General features: G+C 65.8%; 2 protein-coding genes across 2 annotated transcripts; both read left to right on the top strand.

The window, feature by feature from the left end:
• The first annotated feature begins 3,775 nt into the window (after positions 1–3,775).
• ID1 (inhibitor of DNA binding 1, HLH protein) lies at positions 3,776–4,680 on the top strand. Its single transcript, XM_027721793.2, has 2 exons — positions 3,776–4,147; positions 4,350–4,680. Exons 1-2 carry the CDS (start codon positions 3,827–3,829, stop codon positions 4,389–4,391), a joined length of 363 nt encoding a protein of 120 aa, XP_027577594.1. The 5' UTR covers positions 3,776–3,826; the 3' UTR covers positions 4,392–4,680.
• A 3,213-nt stretch (positions 4,681–7,893) lies between these two features.
• LOC113988336 (bactericidal permeability-increasing protein-like) lies at positions 7,894–11,772 on the top strand. The gene is made up of 15 exons (XM_027721826.2): positions 7,894–8,041; positions 8,273–8,387; positions 8,479–8,607; positions 8,694–8,849; positions 8,971–9,034; positions 9,149–9,209; positions 9,372–9,463; positions 9,556–9,789; positions 9,886–9,945; positions 10,402–10,569; positions 10,744–10,811; positions 11,094–11,136; positions 11,298–11,361; positions 11,447–11,523; positions 11,602–11,772. Exons 1-15 carry the CDS (start codon positions 7,894–7,896, stop codon positions 11,641–11,643), a joined length of 1,521 nt encoding a protein of 506 aa, XP_027577627.2. The 3' UTR covers positions 11,644–11,772.
• The last annotated feature ends 897 nt before the right edge of the window (positions 11,773–12,669 follow it).

Below are 12,669 nucleotides of genomic sequence, written 5' to 3'. Positions count from 1 at the left end.
TGGGGCTGGCCAGGAGGAAGGAAGTGTGTTGGGCTCTGGAAGGAGCCGCCAGCAGAGCCGGCGCCGCGGCAGTCCCCGGTTCCCTCGCCTGCTGCACCTGGGCCTGTGGCACCTCCGCTCCCGGCACTGCCGCGGCCACACGGCTCCACTGAGTCTGGACCTCCACTGGGCCACCTTCCTCTCTCCACAGGATCCTTCTGGCTCGGGGAGGGGGCTGCGGAAACATGGATGTGCTGGCTCCAGCAGGAAACCTCCATCTACTTATCTGCACCCAGCCAGGGCAAGGGCCAGAGCTGCCTGTTCTGAGCAGCTGTGGGGTTTGGGATGATCCTCACCCACCCACTCACCTCCCCTCGGGGCAGTGGTGTAGGTGCCCACCGGCCAGAGGAGTGAGCCCCTGGGCACCCTCCCCTCATGCCAAGCTCCCATCGGGAATTGCAATGGGGTGGTAGGGGCTGAGCTAGGGGTGCACAGGGGGCACACCTGGGTGCAGACACCAGGCAGGGGGATGGTGGTTTCATGTTTGGAGGGGTGCTGAGGTGAGGGGGGACACGCTGGGGCTGCTTGTCCCAAGAGCCCTGTGAAGCCTCCCCACTGCAGCAGAGACACAGCTGGTGGGATGGGAGATGATGGGTCATGGGTTCTGCAGTTGCACCTCGTGCCCCACGAGGCAGAGCTGGGGATGCCTGGCCATGATGGTGACAGCCAGGGTCCCACGGGGTGGTGGGTGCTGCTGATGAGACCCAGGGTCCCATGAGGTGATGGGTGCTGGTAGTGAGACCCAGGGTCCCAGGGGGTGGTGGGTGCCAGCAGTGGCGCCCGGACAGCGGCTGTGAGTGGGAGAGGAAGCAGCCAAGAGCAGCCCCAGCCCCAGCCTGCCTGCGAGGAGGGGCAGGAAGCTGGAATAAATCCCAGGAAGGGCTGCCTGGCTCCAGCTGGTCTGGGCTGCAGCGGATGGAGCTGGGAACGGGAAGGGAGAAGGCGGGAGGGGAATGCGCAGGGGCTTTCTCAGGCCTCGGCCCCGCTCCAGCTGTGCCGGCAGCCCCAGCACATCTGCAACCCTAGCTCAGCATCGTCCTGCGGACATGGGGGGCTGGAGGCTCAGTGCAGCCCCAGGGCTGACCTGCGGATGGCACCGGGAGAGGGGACCTGGATACAGCTTAACCCCAGCCAGAGCAGGAACAGCCCCAGTTTGGGGGTCCTGGTCACTGGGGGGTCCCCCAACCTGACCCGTGCTGTCTGTGCTGCCTTCCCTGCTCCTGCTCCCAGCCCTGCGTGCCGGAGTGCGGGGCTGGGTGCTGCCAGGACTGAGTGCTGCCGGTCCTGGGGTGCCGATTGTACCCTGTCCCCACTGTCACAGCAGCACAGGCAGCCCCGCGGCCCCTCGCTGGCCTGGCGCGGCCGTGCCCTGTGTGGTCCCGGCGTGGCGAGGAGGGGGCGGCCGGGGGCTTTGATGTGCTCGGCTGCCGGGCAACCCCTGCTCGGCGCAAAGCAGCCGCCCCCCGGCTGCCCCCCCGGCCGGGCTGAGCCCCGCCAGCGCCATATGGCCGAGGCCGCTGTTACCGCTCCGCACGCCCCGTTCCCAGAATTGAGATGGAAATGAAGCTCTGTGTTCTGCCGGACAACACTGCTGCGCTGTGCCACGCAGGGACCCCGCGGCCAGCTGTGGACAGAGCAGCGTCCCGGAGCCACACCAGTAGCCCCAACCCCAGCATCTCATCCCCAGCACCCCAACACACGCAGGGATGGAGTGAGGGTGTCCTGCTACTCGGGGGCATCGCATGGGCCGGGGCAGCCGGAGTGGCTGTGCCACATGTGCCAGGGCGGCTGTGCCACGCGTGCCGTGATACCCACCACGGCCGGGAAGGCCGTTCCCGGTCCCCGCGCCGCCCGGGGTGGCCGGTGCCCGGGGCCGCGGGGTCCGGCCCGTCCCGGCATTGTTGGCGGCGCAGCTGGCGGTGGCGGCGGCCGGCCGGCGGCCCTGAAAGACATTCCTGCGCACAATGTCCCCGGCCTCCCGCCGCGGCCCGGCCACTGCCGCCAGATGGGGGCTAATTAGCAGCTTTGAGAGCCGCGGTGGGAACCGGGCAGCACCGGGCCCTCCGCCGAGCCCTGAATGGAGGGGGCGACCCCAGCGCCGTGCCCACCCTGGGAACCGCCACTGCACCGGGCTGGGGGACACAGGGAGGAGGGACACAGGGAGGGACAGAGTGATCCAGCTCCCCCCCAGCCAGACTGGCTTGGTTGATATCCATCCATGCTCCCCAGGATTGCTGCTCCCCCCCAGAAGAGGAAGAGGAGGGGAGGCCCTCGGTTCCCTGCATGCTTGTGGAGGCAAAGGCAGGCACGGGAGGGTTTACCCCCAAACCCACCCCCACAAAGGGCAGGGGGGCTGCTCTGGCACCTGAGCACACACGTTGGTGTGCAAGGTGAAGTGTACGTGTGCATGAGAGTGCATGGATGTGCACACACGCACGTGTGTATGTGTGTGCCTGCACGTGCATCCATCTTTCTGTGTTTGTGTGTGTGCACTTGTGGCTGTGTTTGTGCTCCATAGGTTTACGTGCGTGAATTTTCCTGTGCATGTGTTTGGGTATGTTCCACACACATCTGTGTGTGTGTGCACGTGTGTGAGCACACGCACACTCACCCCCTGTGTGTCTGTACACACGTGCACCCACACCCGCGTGTCACTGTGCACACGCCCGTGAGGGTACAGGCTGCAGCTTTGCCTGCTCTCCCCTCCGCACCGTTTCACGCTGCTCGGCGTGTGCCGGGGTCCTGCCCGGGGCCGTCCCGGAGCGCTACCTGCCCTCCCCGCAGGTGCGGGGTAATTAGCAGTAACCCTAATTACATCCCGGACCGGGAGCCCTTCGGGGCAGGGACTGGTTGTCTCTCGTGCGGAGGCTGCAGCCGCACCAGCGGGATCTCCGCCGGTTTCCCGGCAGCAGGATCGTGCCCGCGCTGCCCCACGCACCCAGCGCCTGACTCTCCTGCCTCCTCCCCGGTGAACCCAAACCTGGCGACCCCGCCACCGAGCAGCTCCACGGAGGTTTGAGCGCCGGGACTGGGCTGCGAGCGGGAGACACCGAACCGGGGAGGGGGGGCGCACGGCACAGGGTGTCCCCGGTGGGGATGCCCGTGTGCCCGTGTCACCCCGGGGTCCCGGTTCCCCCCGTGGGGTCCCGGTGCCCCCGCGATGGTTCTGGTGCCCCCGTGTCCCCGTGGGGGTGGCGGTGTCTCCGTGGGGGTCCCGGAGCCCCCCGCGGGGGCTGCAGGTGTGTGTCCCCGCCCCGCCCCCGTCGCCATGGGCACCGCCCGCCCGGCGCCGCGCTGACAGCGAGCGGGGTTTTATGAATGGGTGACGTCACGGCCCTGGCGTCTCACGGTCTGAGCCGCCGGGGAGGGCGGGGGGGCGGCGGGGAGTGAGGGGGGGCCGAGATCCCGGAGGGGCACCGGGGGCCTGGAGGGGGCGAGGGGCGAGCGGGACTGCGGGAAGCCCGACACTAGGAAGCCCGCGGGGCAATTACCCGCGCTAATGGCGGGGTAGAGCGGGCGCTCCGCACTCCCGTAGCCTCCACAGCCCAAGTTCGCCACTGCCTTCTCCCCTCCACTGCCCCTTTAAGACGCTGCCCTTCCCGGGCACTTGAATGGAGTGGGCGGGGCCGTCCCCGCCCGCTCCGCGCCGCCATTGGTCGAGACGCTCCTCGCGGCCCCGCCCCCCGGTCGGCGGCGCTCTATAATTGGCGCGGCGAAGTGCGCGCTCGGCTGTTCCGCCGCAGGGTCCAAGCGCCGGCCGTCCCGCCTGGCCCCGCCGCCCCGAGACATGAAGGTCGCTGCTGTCGCCCCTTCGCCGCTGCCCGCGGGCGTCGGCGGCGCGCTGAAGGCCGTGCGGCCCGGGGAGGCCGCCCACTGCGGGCCGGTGCCGGGGGTGTCCCCCGGGGCGGCGGAGCAGGCGGCCGCCGCGCTGCTGTACGACATGAAGGGCTGCTACTCGCGGCTACGGGCGCTGGTGCCGACGCTGCCGCGGCACCGGCGGGTCTCCAAGGTGGAGCTGCTGCAGCACGTTATCGACTACATCTGGGACCTGCAGCTGGCGCTGCAGTGCGGGCCCCCACGCCCCGCCGCCGCCGGGGACCCCCCCGAGGTGAGTGCGGACCCTCCGGCACCGACCCGGTCCCGCGCTCCCGCCGGGCAGCATTGGCGTCCCCCGGACCCTCCTTCCCACGATCCGCACCGCCCGCTTTCCTTCTCGGGGATGTCCTTTCTTCCTGCCCCCTTCCACCCCCGTCGTCCCCGAAACCCCTCTGGCAAGTATTGACCGGCAGCTTCGTCCCCCTTTCCCGCAGGCTCCGTGCATTCCCGCTGCTGACCGGATCCTCTGCCGCTGAGACCGCTCGGGACCCGCCATGGACGACATCCCCGGGATCCCGGCCCCGCCACGGACCTCGTTCGTCCCCGGGATCCCGGCCCCGAGTGCCACGGCTCGCCTGCATCCCTGGCCCCCGGCAGCGCTGCCCTGGGGGTCCCCCCGCAGTCTGGGCAGGGGGTGCCGCGGGCCGTAATCCTTCCTTCTCAGATTGCTGAGAGCATTCCCCGTATTGTATATTACAATGATGCTGGAGAATATTGTTCTACAATAGCTGGAGTTTTGTTATTAAACAAGCCCTGATGACCACACATGCCTCCTCTTCCTGCCCCTCACACCCCTCCCCTGGGGTTTGGGGGTGCTCAGCCCCGGGGATGTGAGCCTCCATCAAACTGGGGGGGGGGCTTGTGCAGACCAGTGTGGGCTGGGTGGGTGTGCTGTGGGGTACAGGGACTGGGCCCCTGTGGTGGTGCTGGGGAGGGGGTCTCTCACGGGTTGGTCCCAATTCCCTGTGTGCTGGCCTTTCCCAGAGCCCACAGAGCCTCTCCCAGTGGCTCCCGTGGGGTCCATATCTCACTCTCTCCTTCACTCCTTGGGCTCAGACATGGGGGACTGGGGGCAGACACAGGAGGAAAGACTGCACACCAGTTTCTGTGGTGGGATAAAGCAGCAGCACTGGGATGCATCTTCCCCTGGTCAGGTACCTTGCTGGGATGATGACACGGAGGGGACAGTGCTGGGAGCCAGGTGTGGGACTCTGTGTCCAGATGGGGAGTGTGGGGGTCCTCATCTCCTTGGGCAGGGGTTTGCCCTGTGGGGTTCTCTCACTCCGTTTCCCAGCCGGGCCACCTGCACCCAGCAGCCTTCCCACGGCTCCTACAGTCGCTGCTGTGTCAGGACTGGGGTGCAGTGGTGGTGCTGTAGGGGATGCTTTGCATTGCAGTGTCCTGGGGGGGTGGAGAACAAGTCCTGGAGTGCTGCTCTCTGTGGCCCCACCGGTACTGCCCCAGTGGTTCCAGCTCTTCCTGGTGCAACCCCTGCCTGTGGAGACAGAAACCTTTTGGGACAAGGAAATTGCATCAGGGGTTGTGCAACCCTGAGGGCTGGGGGATGCCCCTGGCAGCAGCACTGGCCTAAGCTTCCCCATGACTCACAAACACCTCAAGGACCACACAGCCTCCTGTACCAGATCCCTACGAGCCTGGCGGGAGAAAATTGGAGTGCCTGGAGGGGCTCTTGTTGCTCTAGGGGGACCCTTTAAGCCTCCCAGGGTTCTGCAGCCAGGGGTTTGGTGCTGGAAGGGGTTGACTGGCCGTGGGCACAGGTGTGTGTATGTGTGAGCCTCTGCACAAGCATTTGTGTGTGTTTGCATGTTCACAGTCACAGCTCTGAGTGTGTCCATGTGTGTCCATGCCCGTCCATGCCCGCTCGTGGTTCCCCAGTCCAGCAGATCCCCTGGCAGGGAGTTGTGACTTGGGGAACCCGGACACTGCCTGGCCCAACCAGCCCTGTCCTGGTGGTGACACAGCAGTGGGGGACACTTAGCGGGGTGTCAGGGCTTTGGGGTTCCTGTGGGTGAACCTGTCCATCATCGGATGGGTCCCCTCTGTCACCCTCACTGGTTTCCCCTCCATCACCCTCCGGGTCCTCTTTATCACCCCCACTGATGCCCCCTCTGTCGCCCGGCTCCGTCCCTGTCCCAGAGCGCGGCACTGTCGGGGCGGTGGGTCCCTCTCCTGGTGTCCGCTCGCACTGCACGGCCTGGACTGGACTCCCGGAGGAGTCCAGAGGACGCCGGGACAGGGAGAACCGGTGCCGGGGGCTCTTCTCGGCCCGGGGGCGGTGCGGGAGGCGCTGGGGCTCGTCCCGTGCCGTGTTCCCCAGTGCCGTCCTTACCTGTTCGTTGCTGGCAGACGTGGAATCTCCAGCTGGAGCCGGGGCGAGGCGGGCTCCGTGCGTGGCTCTGTGTGTCCCCACGTCTCTGCTTGACCCTCTGCCCAAGCCCCGCGTGCACCACGACCGAGCCCTGGCGATGCAGCCCCGATCATCACCTCCCCCACAGGGCACGGGGACAACACGGTGTGGCCACGACCGGGAGCTGGGGAAGGGGCTGCCTGAGCCAGCCCAGGCTCGGAGCGGGGCCGGCGCGGCTGATCCGCCTCACACGTGCCGGGATGCCGGATGCGGCAGCACCAGGATGCACCAGAGAGCCCCAGGGAGTGCCCAGCCCGCGGGCACCTGCGCCCCAACCGGTCCCTCGGTGTTTTCGTGGGACCTGATTCATCCCGGAAGGGATTAGGAACTGGGGAACAGGGTGACGTTCTGGTCTGACCAGGACCCTGGATGGACAGTGGTGACAGAGCCTGTCCCTGTTGTTTGCTGCCACGTACGGTCCTGGGGACACGGCGTAGCTGGGACCCATGGTGGGACCTGCGGTCCCCGTGATGTGGGACACCCTGCCCGCCTGCCATGGTGAGTGTTGGCACAGAGAGGGGGCACCCGGGGGTAGATGGGCTGTGGTGGGCGTAGGGCTGGGGGTCAGGGTCAGTGCTGGCCTTTGGGATGCTGTTGGGGGCCATGGCCATCACTGCAGCCGTGGGTGGTGGCACTGTGGGTCTCAGGCAAGTGGAAGCTGCTCTCAAGGGCTCCATAAGGTACGTTATGGAAGGGATTGTGGTCTCTTTTGTGAGGTTGGCCATGGGCTCTACATTCTCTTATGGTGCTGGGATGAGGTCCTGGCCCTCCCGGAGGGATTTCTGGGTCCCCCAGGCTGGATCCAGGAGGGCAGCTGGACCCCTGTCAGTCATAGCCCATGGCTCTGTCCAGCTGGAAGGATTCACTCCAGCTGGGGAATAGTCCCACTGATGGGCTGCTCCTTCCCTGCAGCCAGGGGCTTTCAGAGGGGATTGCACAGTTCTGCTCTTACTGCCCTGACCTTCCCACCACTTCCCTGGGGGCTGCCACTGCACCTCAGCCACCCTGGTCCCCACTGAAGATTGGGTGACCCTACACAGTGTTCCCAGAGCCCTTCCCAAAGTGGGAACAGCTGCTGCTCCCCAGCACAAGTGGGTCTAGCCCTGTTTGCCCCAGCGCAGCCCCCCTGTCCCAGGACCAGCTCACCGTGTGCCCCCACTCCTGTGCCCCCAGGCAGGGCACAGCCGAAGCCCCTGGTGACCCTGGCCCAGCTGTGTCTCTGTGTGTCCCCGCATGCCAGTCACATGCCCCTGTGGGGAGCCCTGGTGGGTTCCCCCGGCTCCTGTGCATCCCTGTGGTGGGGGGTCAGCAGCAGGCAGTGGGGGACCCCCTGTTCCTCCTCTCCCACGGTGGGTGCGAGTGGGGAACAACGGCAGAACCGGCTTCCCCTTTGAGTCACGGGTTGGGCAAGCCTGGGCTTTCAGTAGCCGGAGTGCTGTGGTGTCCCCACATGTGCTGATGTCACCTGGGACTCCCTGTCCCCGATATAAGTCTTGGCTTTGCTGGTGCAGAGGGAGAGGGTCTCTGCACCAGCTGCGTGTCCCCGAGCCATGTCCTCCGCTCCAGCCTTCAGGTGCCAGCACCGTCCTCGAGGTGTCGCGTGGCTCTGCCTCCTGCTCCTGCTGCCTGTCTGTGTCCCTGCCACCGTCACCAACCCTGGCATCAAGGCCTGGCTGACCCGAAGTTCGCTGGAGTTTGGTGGGTCTGTGCCCCTGACTGGGCAGGGGTGGGGGAGGCCAGTGGGAGGTGATGCCCGGACCAGTAAGGATGGGGGATGGAGGGGACCAGTGGGCACCTCCAGGAATGATACCAAGCCTGACAGGGATGAGGGATGTAGGAGCCACCCTGGACCTGTCTTCTTGCCCTCCTGGCACCCTGGGGACCCCAGCCCCTTCCTTGGTGTCACCATAAATTCCCACTTTGCCCCAGGCCGCCGCTTTGGGCTGGAGCTGTTCCAGTCAACGCTGCAGAAGGAGCATGAACTGAACCTGACAGGATCCTACAACATCCCACTCCTGGGGAACCTCACCTACGCTGTGCCACGGTAAGAGCTGCCCCTGGAGTCCCTGTCCCCGTCCCTGTCCCCACCCCTGTCCCGGACACAGCCATCAGCCCAGTGTTCCCGTGTCATGCAGGATCCACATCCATGAGCTGCAGATGAACGACTCCACACTGGACTTTGCCGAGGACGTGGGGGTGAGGCTGATGGTGCAACGTGCCCAAATCCAGCTCAGCGCCGACTGGGCCGCCCAGCTGGGCGCCATGTGAGTCCTCGTGGGGACAGGGACGGGAACCTGGCTGGCTCAGGGTGGCTTGATGTCACTGCTGTGCTCACCTGCTCTGTCCCCAGCCAGGACAGTGGCTCTGTGGAGCTCCGCATGCAGGACCTGGCCGTGGCAGCGGTGCTGGGGGTGAGCGAGGACGGCGGCGGCCGCCCCACGGTGTGGAGTGCTGGATGTGACACCCACGGCACCGACCTACACATGGAGTTTCACCGTGGATACAGGTGATGCCAAGACCCCCACTCAGTCCTGTTCCTGGAACGTGGGGACTCCCGATGCCCCAGCCAGGGTGGTGAGCTGGGGGAGTGTCGGTGGGTGACCTGATCACCCCACTCTGCCCCACAGCTGGATCTACAACCTGCTGGCACCGCTGCTCCAGAGAACCCTCCGGCAGCAGCTAAACAAGCAGGTGGGTGCTCAGCCCCTGTGCCATGGGGTGTCGGTGTCCCTGTCCCCCCTCAGCCCAGCAAGAGGCTTGGGCACCCCCATTCCTGGGCTTGCTGATGCCCTGCTCTGCTTCCAGCTCTGCCTTGAGCTCCAGAGGGGCATTGACAAGCTGGATGCTGCCCTGAAGCACATGAAAGGTGGGTGAGAGGACCCCAGGACCAGGGATGGGCAGGGTGGTCCCAGGGCCATGGGCAGCCCCACTGTGGGACTAGATCCTGTCAACCCCTGTGCTGACGGTGCTGGGGCTGTGGGAGGGGGCTGGTGGTCCCACTCCCCCCAACTCCTCCCCATCCCTGCAGTGTCCACCCAGCTGGATGCCTTTGCTGCCATCGACTACTCCCTGCTGGGACCGCCGGCCTTCACAGCGGAGCATGGGGACATTGTCCTCAAGGTAATACCACCCTGGGCATCCCTGGGGCAGATTTGGGAACAGGGAAGGGGGGAGCCTGGCTGAGCCTCACATCAATCTGTCTGTCTGCACAGGGGGAGATCTTCAGGGTGGGCATGTACCAGCAGAGACGCTCAGCACTGCCCGTGGCACTGCCCATGTCTCTGCCCGTGGCACTGCCCTTGGCACTGCCCACACTGACGCCCAAGGCACTGCCCGTGGCACGTGAGCCCATGCTGCTGATGGCTGTCACCGAGTTTGTTGCCAACTCAGCCGCCTTCACGTACTTCACGGCTGGGGCCCTGCGCAGGAACATCTCCAGTGACATGGTAGGGACATCTGGAGGGCAGAGCTGTCCCCTCTGGGGTGTCCCCGCGCCCACCTGTGCCTCGACCCCAGTACCCTGACCCTTCCCTGCCTTCCAGCTCCCACAGAGGTTCCCATTCCAGCTGAGGACCAAGAGCATGGGGGTCTTCTCCCCACAGGTGAGTGGGACAGGACACAGGGAGAAGGGGACACAGGTGGGACAGGATGCAGGGTGGATGGGACATGGGATGGGACACAGGTAGGATGGGATTGCAGGAGGAACGGAACATGTGACGGGATACAGGAGGATGGGACACAGGTGGGAAGGGATGTGGGAGGGACAGGACAGGGGTTGGGGTGCAGGGGAGGTGGGAGATGGGATGGCACGTGGGCAGCATGAGACACAGGGACACAGGGTGCAGGGGAGATGGGACATGGGATGGGATGCAGGCAGGATGAGATGCAGACAGAATGGGACACAGACAGGACAGGACATGGACATGTGAGGGGCAGGACACATTGCCCACCCTGCCCACACCCCGCCCAGGCCAGTTCAATGGTGGAGCTTGGGTTGGGGCCTGTGGTGGTGGCAGTGCCAGTGTGGCACTGTGCCATCCCAGCCCTGTCCCCTCCAGCTGCAGGAACACTACGGGGACCAGCCCATGGAGCTGCACCTCTGGGCCCGCCGGCAGCCCCTGCTCTCCTGCCACCCTGACGCCCTGCACGGGACCCTCTTCAGCTCCGCCGAGGCCTTTGTGGTGCTGCCCAACACCACCCGTGTCCCTGTCTTCCTGCTGAACATCGTGAGTGGCTGCTGCTGCCACGGCTCGGGGAGCCAGGGGACTCCAAAGGGCTGGGCTGGGGCTGGCCTGCCCGTGCTCCTGGCGGGGGCCATGCTGGGTGATACTGGAGGGATATTGGGTGATGATGGGTTGCAGACACTGCCATGGTCTCTCCAACACCTCTTCTTGCCACAGGATGCCAACGTGACAGGAAAGCCAACCATCACCAGGAACAGGCTTGGGGGGACTGTGAGACTGACAGGGTGAGTGTCTGATCCTGAGCTGGGTCTGGACTCCCCTGGGACGTAGCTGGGGAGCTCCCCATTCCCCACCTCTGGCCATTTGCCTCCCTGAGTCCCGTATTGCCTGCTCAGACTCCATTCTACCCCTGGCTCTCACCCATGCCAGCTATGCTGGCACTAGGTCCTCACCTGAACCCACTCTGCTGGGCTCCCAGTCCCACCATGGAGCTCAGCCTCTCCCTACCCTGGGAAGGGACAGTTCCTATCCCTGTGCCTGGCTCTGACCCTGATCTTTTCCTTCAGACTCAGCGTGACACAGGTGGCATCAAACGTGGGCCCTGTGGAGGTGAGTGGCTGTGCCAGGGAAGCCAAGGGGAGCCTTGGATTCCACATCACCTTGGGAGCAGGGTCTGAGGGGTCTGGGGGGTGCAGTGGACCCTGTGCAAGGCAAGCCTGGCAGGGGGCTGAGCCCTGCCTGCACCATGGACCCCTCTGCCTGTCCTGCAGGTGAAGCGCCTGGAGACTCTGCTGAAGTTTGGGCTGTGGCTTTTTGGGGTGCCCCGAGCAAACAGTGAGTGCTGTTACCATCCCGCCCCCACCCCACTTCCCCCAACTTCACCAGGGCCACCTCCCCTTATGCCTCTGTCTCCCCACAGAGTGGCTCCAGGCTGGCATCCCTCTGCCTCTCCCACATGGCCTCAGCCTGCTCAGGCCCCGAGTTTCGCTGCAAGAGGTGAGTGCCACCACTGTCCCCTCTTTCCGGTGTCCCCTGTGTCCCCCATGTCCCCTCTCTCACCCTGACTCCCTGCAGGACTTCGTGCTCATCGCCACGGACCTGCAATATGAGCCATGAGACCGCCTGCCTCATTGGAACCCTCCAGCCGCGTCCCTGTCACCATCCCGGCGCCGTTGGGACCCTGTGGCTGGCAGAGCCGCCTGCCCGTGGGACCCAAAGACACCCCCCCTCCTTGGCAGGGATTAAAACTGGGAGCATGGCTCAGCCCAGTGTGCTGTGGGGTGTCTTGGGGAGCCTCGTCAGCCATGTCCCCCAGGTCCCATTCCCAGCTCCGGGATGGGCATTGCCTTGTCCGTGGCTGTGTAGGGCTCCGGCCGTGCCGGGGTGGGGGTCCCATCCTCTACGGGGGGCTCATGGTAACTGGGAAGGGGGCTGGTGGCCCTCGGGGACCGGGGTTCCCCCTAATCCTAGCGGCTGTGTTTGGCCATGGAGGTCCCCTCTGCCCCCGCCCGCCGCATCCGCTGCGGCTGCAGCTCCGCGCAGCTTCTCCCGCTGCCCACGGGATGGTGCTCGTGTCCGTGGGCTCCCACCGCATCCCGCCGGGCCATGGAGCCCGTCAGGGCCCGGCCGCTGCCCCCCACGCTCCGGGGGTCCTCCGGAAGCGACAGGAGGGTCTGGGGAAGGCTAAGCTGCGCAGGGAGCGTCCTGCGGTGGGAGGGATATGGGAGTGGCTCGGTGTCCCCCACGCTTGTGACACCCCGAAAAAGCCCCAGTGTTTGTGGGGTCCTACCCGCGTGGGGTTCAAACTGTGCCAGAATGAGCCCCCCACAAAGGGAGGGTGGTACTGGAGAGGAGATTTCTCCTTTTGACATGCAGCCCCGGGAATGCAGGGGGGTTGTGGGTCCCAGTAAGGCTGTGAGCCCCCTGCCGTCCTCACCCCAACATGACTACGGGTGCTGAGCCCATGTCCCCAAAACCACCACCTCCAGCCCAGATAAGAGCCTGTCCTGGGCTCTCCTGCCCCCATCACCCCTTAGTACCATCCCTCCCCCCTCCCATCCCCTCGGGACCACAGCAAGCTCTCCTTGCAGCATCCCAACCCTTCCCTGGGCACGGAGAGGACCCCATCCCCATCTATCCATT

The sequence above is a fragment of the Pipra filicauda genome, unplaced genomic scaffold (genome assembly GCF_003945595.2).
Source record: "Pipra filicauda isolate LSUMZ 115617 unplaced genomic scaffold, ASM394559v2 scaffold385_size793830_pilon, whole genome shotgun sequence".
NCBI lineage: Eukaryota > Metazoa > Chordata > Aves > Passeriformes > Pipridae > Pipra > Pipra filicauda.
The sequence above is the reverse complement of the archived record's forward strand: the minus strand, read 5'-3'. Positions and strand labels throughout refer to the sequence as shown.

Excerpts from the sequence above, each read along its gene's own strand:
- LOC113988336 (XM_027721826.2), top strand. The coding sequence starts at position 7,894 with ATGTCCTCCGCTCCAGCCTTCAGGTGCCAGCACCGTCCTCGAGGTGTC. Across the intron at positions 9,946-10,401 it reads TGGGGGTCTTCTCCCCACAG|CTGCAGGAACACTACGGGGA; the intron begins GTGAGTGGGACA and ends TGTCCCCTCCAG. Across the intron at positions 10,812-11,093 it reads GGGACTGTGAGACTGACAGG|ACTCAGCGTGACACAGGTGG; the intron begins GTGAGTGTCTGA and ends CTTTTCCTTCAG.
- ID1 (XM_027721793.2), top strand. The coding sequence starts at position 3,827 with ATGAAGGTCGCTGCTGTCGCCCCTTCGCCGCTGCCCGCGGGCGTCGGC. Across the intron at positions 4,148-4,349 it reads CCGCCGGGGACCCCCCCGAG|GCTCCGTGCATTCCCGCTGC; the intron begins GTGAGTGCGGAC and ends CCTTTCCCGCAG.